We start from the raw sequence: 9,158 nt of genomic DNA, 5'->3' as shown, positions 1-9,158 counted from the left end.
ACAATTTTTGGGAGTTTTCAATTTTCATTACTAAAACATTCTTTTGCAAACTAAACATTTTTGAAAAGGGAACTAACAGACTCAAAATAAAGCCAAATACAGACTCAAAAACTACTGATGCGAAAAGGAAGCCGACAAACAGACAACAAACTCTAAAACAGAACATACAGACTCGAACTATGAGTACATTAAAGCTTCAAAAATGGGTGCCCGCGGGGCGTCGTTCGGCCTCGCCGCGGGCTTAGGTGCGAGATCCCTTTCAAGTTGCTCTAGTTCATACATTGTCCGCTTGACATAAATCATTATGGATGAAAAGAAGGTAGTGCGGGTCATGTCTTCACACAGTCGACATCTCTTAATGATGGCATGGCCAATAGTCTCAATCTTTTCCCTGGTTCGACCTTTTTCTATGAGCAAACGCCTTATCTGATCATTACGGGACTCCAAAACCTGAGAATCCTGAAGATTCTGTCTGTGCAGCTATTGTATTTCTACTTCCATTCGGGCCAGTAAATCATAGCAGTGTCCACTTTCGGTTTCAAAAGCTTGGGCTTGCTTAGCTGCCTTGTCCTCAAGAGTGATCATTTTTCTTTTCAGATTAGCAATGGTATTTTCATAATCCTTCCTCACCTGCTGTAGATACTGTGTGCGCTCTTTTGTTCTTTTTGCCCACTGTGCCTGGAGTTCTGCTATGGTACCCTCGGATTTCTTCAACTCATCCCGGTACTCAACGATTTTCGTTTTCAACCCTTTTATCAACCGTTCATCCGACCGACTCCTTTGTTGTTTATCAGCATCTAACCTCATTTGTCGGATCTGGGCCCTGAGCATCTCATTTTCCTGGACCAGCTTCTTTTTATCTCCCTCATTAGCTGCGGCCTGCACGCTGTTTTCAAACTCAAGGTCTCTAATCTTGTGTTTTAACTGGCCTATTTCTGCCGTGTAGCTCTTTTCTTTTGCCAGCCAACCCCATTGTTCCTGTGATGATTCAGTAAAATTCTGGAGATGGGGTCTTTTAGCCGGCCTTTCGTGCTCAAGTTCTCTCCTGTACCAAGCAAGGTATCCTGGCGCCACTTCGCCTTTGACCCGATCCTGCACGCAAGTATCTGCTTTTAAATATTGGCATTCAATCCAGATCTGGCGGACTCTTGCTTCAGGAAACTGTCCGTCACGGCCAATCTCAATTACTTGAGCACTAAGATCTTCCTCCTATGGCATTGTTTGGCATATCCCGAGTTGTCTCAAAACCCGATATGGCGTGTAGGGCTGAATGCTCTTGAGTCCCATCAAAAGAAAGTGGGTCTTAGCTGCCGGCATATATACGACCTCATCAACGGGCAACCATCCTAGCGTCCACTGTATTTGACTGGCGGTGAGGGTACGAAAGAATGATGTTCACGCCGTAATTCCCTCAGGTAGACTGACCCCCTTGATTCTTGTGTAGAACTCTTCTATGCAAGTTTTCTTCGAGGAACCATAACTAAAGAGCTGGGAACGGTGGCATAGATGCTCAGTCATCCACATTTTTAGCAACAAGTTACACCTCTCGAAAAAGTTCCCTATGGCTTTGCAGGATGTGAGAGCTCGGAAGATATCAGATACTATCATAAGCGCAAGAGTGCTTTCATCTTGAGTGAGCAAGGTACTGACGACCCTAGCTATTTTCAGATCAATGTTCCCGTCTTTCCTTGGGAACACCAAAAGGCCCAAAAAGGTTATCATAAAAGCCACTCGTCTATGCTCATCCCATTTCTGACGGTTACTTTTGCTGCATAACTTGTTACCCGGATTGTTGAATCCTCCGACATAACCATATCTATCGTATATGAAGCGCGGATTACAAAAACCTGCGGCCAGATATGGATTATGGACCGTTCTGGGTATCTTTAATGAATCTAAAAACCGATGTGCAGTGACAGCTCTTGGAGCAACCAGGTATTTTTGCCTTAACGGAACTTCAGCATTTCCGATGTACCCGACTATTTCCTCCAAAGTCGGGGTGAGTTCAAAATCGGAGAAGTGAAAGACATTGTGTGCCGGGTCCCAGCAGGTAACCAAAGCTCTTATGATATCCCCCCGAGGCTGGATTTCCAATAAACCCGTAAGACCTTTCAGATATTTCTTGACCTCATCTTTTCCTTCACCACCAAAATCATCCCACCATAGCCGCAACTCGAAAGGGATTTTATTCATTATTGAAAAAGGTTCATTTTGTATCGTGCTCATCCTGCACATTTATTAAGGTGATTAAGCAAAAAAAAATAATTCATTTGACTCAACAAATTGACTATTTTTTTTTAATTTTTCACATATTAAAAGAAAGATCCGGTCTTCCGAACACGGCCTTTCAGCACTTCGGGAACGAAGATTTTAAGGCTGTGTGAGTCAACTAGTCAAAAATCCAAAAAATGACCAAAAGTGGCCATTTATGCAAAGTCAGTCTTCCGGCATCCTTTTCGGGAACATTCGGCTATTTTTGACAAAACGACATTACTCGATTTATTTATGACTCTTTCTTGTTTTTTCAAATTGAAATAAAAGACCCGGTATTGAAAACACGGCCTTTCAGTGCTTCCGGGAGGAAGATTTTAAGGTTGTGCCCGCAAACTATTTAAAAATGACTCAGGGTGGCTGTTCTTGCAAAAATAGCCTTCTGGCGTCCTTTTGGGGACATTCGGTTTATTTTAAGCAAGCATGACATCACCCGACTTATTTATGACAAAAATTAAAATTTTGACATTTTTTTGGGCTATTTTTGCAAAAGAGAGGTTGGACCTGATGAGGGTTGCCTACGTATCCCACACCCTATGAGAATCAAACCGGCGTAGTTCGGGAAAATAAACTATTTTTGAAAACAAGACCCTTTTTCCTTTTCTCCGTTTTTTTGCTTTTTTGAGTAAAACAAACTATAAAAATATATATATATTTTTTAAAATTTCGGCAGAGTTTCGACAGCATTCGGGCATTGGTTTTCTAAAAGTAGGCAGTCAACTCTCTACACTGTTATTTTTTTTTTTTCAATTTTCCTGATATTCAGAATCCGGTCAGCATGAAGGCCCGAAACAAATAAATGCACGGAAAACAAATAGGATGCATCAGGATGGTCTTTTTCATTTCAGGTTGCTAGTCCTAGACGGACCCAACCCCTGTGTTGAGTCCCCTAAGTCAAATGTAACATGATACAAATAAGCGTTCCTACTAGGGATCCGGCATGAAGTCACGTTATTCTAGGTTCAAAGCCTAGGTATTTGTTATAGACTGTGTACCCGAGCGGACAACTCGAGTCGAGGAGGGGGCAACGTACCGGGGACCCGCGAGATCGTCCGGCTTTGTAACTTGTCCGGCCTCTTTCTTATTTCAGTGTATGACACTAACAGAATAGGGAGTCTCAACCAGTAAGCACATCCGCGGAGGTGAGAAGAGAAGGTTTTCGGCACAGTTTATATACAGTTCAGATAATATCAAAGCGGTAAAGCATTTAGCACATTTAGCATGAAATATGTAGAAAAATCAGATAAAGCCAAACATAACAATTATTCTAAGCTCGAATTCTTAAACCTTGAACCAGAGATTCTGGGTTCGTTCCCCAGCAGAGTCGCCAGAGCTGTCACACCTCCTTTTTCACTACACCTGCGAGGGCATAAAGGAGTTTTTCCAATTAAAGGACAATCGGAACGGGATTTATTATTATTTGTTCAGAGTCGCCACTTGGGAGATTAATGGTGTTCCAAGTCACTGGTTGAATCCCGAACCGAGGAAAGATATGACTCTGCTAACAGTCCGCGAACCAGAAATCCAAGTAAGGAATATTGTTAACCCGGGCGAAGGTGTTAGGCATTCCCAAGTTCCGTGGTTCTAGCACGGTCGCTTAACTGTCATGTTTGATTTTATCTGATTTCAAAACATGTTCTAGGTTATGTGCTTTTTAATTGTAAACCGCTTTCATATTTATTTTTAATGAGAATTGCAACGTCGTGAAAATGCGTCTCGAACCACGTCACATCAATGCACCCGTGGTGGTTGACACATTTCGACTCCGTTGAGATTCGGATTTGGGTCGCATAAATGCGCACCCAATTTTAAGAAGGTAATATTATTAAATGACGGTCCTAAGGTGACTAGCGTATTATTATCTTTGTGAGAGGCCATGGAATTTGCTAAACGGCACGTCCCGAGGTCTAAAATATTTTTAACTTGATTAAGAGGGCCACGCAATGTAAGATTTTGTTTAGCGCGGCGCACCTCATTTTTATTTTAAAAGGGCAACCTAAAGCAACTACAATTTTCTATTATGTATTGTCTCTAAAAAGAAGAAAAGACCCTAATTAACTTAACGTTTTGAATCAGTTAAACATTTGAAAACGCTTGGGCTTCAGAAACCAATCCAAATGAGATGGTATCCAGTTTGGCGTTAAGTTGGCCAAACGCAGGCCTTTGCCCAGGCCTGAATGTGAAATGAATCACACCCGGATCTGTGCCATGCCTTAAAAAAGTGCCGAGGCCCACTTAAAATGTTAGAGCAGGCCCAAACTAATCCACCTTAACCAAATTTCATAGCTACTAGGTCACATTAGTATTGTACCCCATGATCCTTTATAACAATAAAACAATGCAACCACATTCCAAATCAACAAGTAATGTGTATTAAATTCAAATTCCTATATTCAGATTAATAGATTGCTATATTACTTCAGAAGCCATGATTGAACTAAAGTAATTACTAACTGAGTTGAAATATTGAATTTAAACAATCAACCTTGACGAATTAAACACTATTTCATTTATTGACCTAAGTTTACCATTTCCTATTCATTTTAACGTTTTAGGTCTAAACTGATGCTATTTCATTATCAATTAATTACGCAAATCATAACCATTACACGACTACGATTACAAACTGACGACAAACAGCCCAAATGTCAAACTTAGACGCCTATTTTCTGTTTTTAGAACTAGATTAAAGTTAATCCAAGTTTATCACACTTCCTGTTTTAACACTAAACTAATACAAGCATTTAACTATGGTAGACTAAACTAATGTCTAAATAGACAAACATAGCCAAAAAGTCCACAATCTATTATAGTCCAAATCCATTACAAGTAAGCATCATATAGTGTGAAACAACTAAAATTTGCAATAAAACTAGGTGACAACTTTATTTCATTCCTTCAACTTTGAGATCTACATCAGCTTGGAACCAGAAAGTGTACCTGGAAAAGTATTGAAAATTCAGAAAATGGAGTATCAACAGCAGTAATGAGCAAGCAACAACAATTAAAATCCAACCAGCACAGGGTCATATTCGAGCTTAAACAGCCTCAATAAACCAGAGGTGGAGGAAGATGGGGTAACGCCAATGAAACGTTAGAAACAAATTCAATCGAACCCAGTAAGCTTGCAATTAAAACCATGACTGCTTTTGTGATTTCAGTAACCAAAAATAAACCGAACAGCTTGAACAAAACCCAGAATGACTAGAAATTGAATCTAGAGATACTAGGGAACTCGGATTAAACTAGCTTGCAACCAAACTTAAAAACCTTTCAAAGAAACAGTCTTTTTTTGGAGTTTTCTGTGATGCTTTACTATTTTTTTTGGTTTTTGAAGATTTGGAGTTTTGAAATTCAAATTTCAGTTGGGAAACTTGGAGAATACTTTAGAAGGAATTTTTCAGATCTGTAATGCTCTCCCCCCTTCAACAAGGTAGAAATGACTATCTTTTAAAGGCAAAGTTAAAGGGATGTTTCCTAAATTTTGATTTACACCCCTAGTCCCTCTTTAAGATTTTCAGTTTTACTTATTTGTCCCTCATTTTCTGACTTGTTACTCAAGTTACTACACTAAATTTATTGAAATCTAAACTAAAGTCCTATTCTAAAAGATTCTAGGGAATTCTAGTGTTAACTACAGCATTCTTGTGCAATTCTAAATACCAAAATACCCCTGCATTTGTTTGGAAATTGCAGATCCTATACTAGTTGACCCCAACCCATTTTTACTGGCCATGGTTAACTAAAATGGTCTAAACTATTCAGCTATAACCAAAATGATTCCAAAAATTCTAAGATTGAATCCAACTAATGCTAATTGAGACTTAAAATTAATCCTAATCACACTACTATCCGGTTATCAACTAACAATAGGCTAGTTACATTAAACCAAAAATGAATCATCAAAAAACAAGAACTAACACTTGAATTAACTAATCAAAACCAATGAAACAGGGTCAACCCTGAACTAAACTAAAAATCAGAAAACTAAACTAACAATCAACAAAGCAGGATCAACCATGAACATATATCAATTAATGACCAATTTATAAATTAAAAACTGACCTATTACGAGTTAAACTAACCTAATATGAATATGAACAAACCTAAATCATGTCTAAATTAACTAAAACCTACAGAAACATGCATGAATTGATTAAACAAAAGTTTAAACTAATCATAGGATTCAAATAATAAAGAAAAGAAACGCAATAGGAAACTTACTGATTTTGCAATTAATCCGACTGGAATCCGAGTCAAGCCCGGAATGATGTGAACGTGTGTTCTTCAACAAACAACACACGAACACATTATCTCGAAGCCTGGCTCGAGCTCTGGACTCAAGAATTGGGGAAAATTTGAGGAACCCCAAATTTCTTAGGGTTCCGCCGGTTTTAAGATCTAAAAATCGAGGGTTTTTGATAACATTCGAAAGATTCTAAATAAGGATTCGGGAAGAGGGGGCTTAGGAGAGTACAGGGTGTGAATTTGGTTGGATTTGTGTGAGTTGAGGTTTTGGCCGGATTTTCGATCCAATATTCGAACCGATTGGTGACGATTCAAGGTAAATTGACGGTGGATTTGGGGAGAGGAGAGTGAGAGGAACCTAGGGTGTATTTTTGGGTCCCATTGGAGAATCTCCGCCGACGGCGGACGGTGGAGGAACAGTGGTACGAGGAAGACGAGTTTGGTCTAGGGTTAATGAAGAGTTTTCGGACATTTTTATTAAAAAGACTTGAACGAATGAGGACCACTGGATGATGAGAAATAGACGGTCAAGATTTAATTTGGCCTCACTAATTCAAAACGACGTAGTCTCCCTCCTATACTACGTCGTTTTATTAGTCTCAGGGGTATGGTCATTTGGACCGGGTAGGGATGCACTTGGGCCATTTTGGCCGGATTCTGGGGTGAAATTGGGACTAGGCATGGCCCAAAATTGGGTATTACTAAGACTAGACTTTCATTTAATTTTTTTTATATGCTTTCTCCTCTTATTTTGTTTTTTTTATTTACTCTTTTTATTATTTAAATTTTCTGATTTTATTAAAAGCAAGGTTAAAGCAAGGACCAAAATTTACTCTAAGATTATACTAATTAATTTCTAAATAAACTAATTCCTAATTTAAAAGCAAACTAAGGCAAAAATTAAAAATAGAAATGCAAAGAATCATTTTTGTTGTTTTCTTTATTTTTGTATTATTGATTTTACTAATAGAAAATTCTAAAATCGAAACTTTGATGCTATTTTGTATTTTTGAATCATATCAATTACGAAAAAAAATATGCACACACAAGGATGCAAACAAACGCAAAACCATGCAATTAAATCACTAAAAAATCAAACAATAAAGAAAAATCCTTATTTTAATGAATTTATAGGACTAGATAAACAAGGCAAAAATCACATGCTCACAGCTGCCCCTCTTTTCTTGGAGACACGAAGGGTTTTTGGGCAAAGATAAATGAGCAAACATGAGAGATTTTTGCCTGCTTGGCACTCCATGAGAAGCATTTTGAAAACCGTCTGACCGAACCCTTCTTCAAAGGTTGTCTACATATCCTTGGCTATAAAGGAATCAGATCAGTGTAGTTCTGGAGTGTCGGTAGCTGGGACTACCAGGAACTTGTGATTTCACTACTTTTGCTGTTGCTACTGCTTGCTGACCTCCTTATTACACCAAAATGAAAAATCAAAGCTAAGCTAGCTATGCCTATCAACTATGAGTTACAAAATTCCTATCTATAAATCTCTTGAAACATAATCTTGAGTCTTAACTGATGTCTTAACTGATTTTGCTGTGGACTCCGATCTGAATCTTGATGCGCGCAAGTTGTAGGTGTTTGTTTCTTTCTGCAGCATTGAGTCAAAACAGGATTGGCGAAGCTTGTGACTTCAATCAGATTTTGAGCAATCCGCACCTCTGTTTGCTTCAACATTTGAGTTCATTTCTTTTTGTTCTTTTCTTCTTTTCTTTATTTTGGATTGAGACTCATTCCGTAGGTCATCTCGAACCCTTGTGCCTCAACGTCAAACCTGCTTAAGATACCAAAACAAACAAACGAATGATATTTTCTGCCCCAGTTTTACCGGGGTATGCCGAAAAAAGAAAAAGGATCCTCGGGTTATGTCGGGACGGAAAGGAAGAAAAGGCTCCTTGGGTTATGCCAGGGAGATCCACGAGTTATGTCGGGTTTTGAAAAGAAAAATCTCCTTGGGTTATGCCAGGATTTGGAAAGAAAAAGCTCCTTGAGTTATGCCAGGAAGATCCAAGGGTTATGCCGGGATTTGGAAAGAAAAAACTCCTTGAGTTATGCCAGGGAGATCCACGGGTTATGCCGAGATTTGGAAAGAAAAAGCTCCTTGGGTTATGCCAGGGAAGATCCATGGGTTATGTCGGGATTTGGAAAGAAAAAGCTCCTTGGGTTGTGCCAGGGAGAACCACGGGTTATGCCGGGATTTGGAAAAAAAAATGCTCCTTGGCTTATGCCAGGGAGATCCGCGGGTTACGCCGGGATTTTGGAAAGAAATGCTCCTTGGGTTATGCCAAGGAGATCCACGGGTTATGCCGGAATTTGGAAAGAAAAAAGCTCCTTGGGTTATGCCAGGGAGATCCACGGTTTTTGCCGGGATTTGGAAAGAAAAAGCTCCCTGGGTTATGCCAGGGATATCCACGGGTTATACTGGGATTTGGAAAGAAAAAGCTCCGGGGTTTTTTGGCTGGGAGATCCACGGGTTTTGGCCGGGATATTTTAAATAATAAGGATCCTATGCCACCATGATTTGTTTTTCTTTCGAGATTTTCATTTTATTTCTTTTCTTCTTTCGTTTCTTTGGTTTTTCTCTTTATATGTTTTCCTTTTTATTTACAAGAATGCATGAAAGA

The 9,158-nt window shown here is 39.1% G+C and overlaps 1 protein-coding gene across 1 annotated transcript; it reads right to left on the bottom strand.

Annotated features, from left to right (window-relative positions):
* Positions 1-480: 480 nt before the first annotated feature.
* Positions 481-4,813, bottom strand: LOC138878153 (uncharacterized). Its single transcript, XM_070157818.1, has 2 exons — positions 4,800-4,813; positions 481-1,045 (listed from the first exon to the last, which is right to left on the bottom strand). The coding sequence occupies exons 1-2, from the start codon at positions 4,811-4,813 to the stop codon at positions 481-483; spliced, it is 579 nt and encodes a 192-aa protein (XP_070013919.1).
* Between the last annotated feature and the right edge of the window lie 4,345 nt (positions 4,814-9,158).

The sequence above is a fragment of the Nicotiana sylvestris genome, chromosome 9 (assembly GCF_000393655.2).
Source record: "Nicotiana sylvestris chromosome 9, ASM39365v2, whole genome shotgun sequence".
In the NCBI taxonomy this organism is placed as follows: domain Eukaryota; kingdom Viridiplantae; phylum Streptophyta; class Magnoliopsida; order Solanales; family Solanaceae; genus Nicotiana; species Nicotiana sylvestris.
This window is presented reverse-complemented; position numbering and strand designations above follow the sequence as displayed.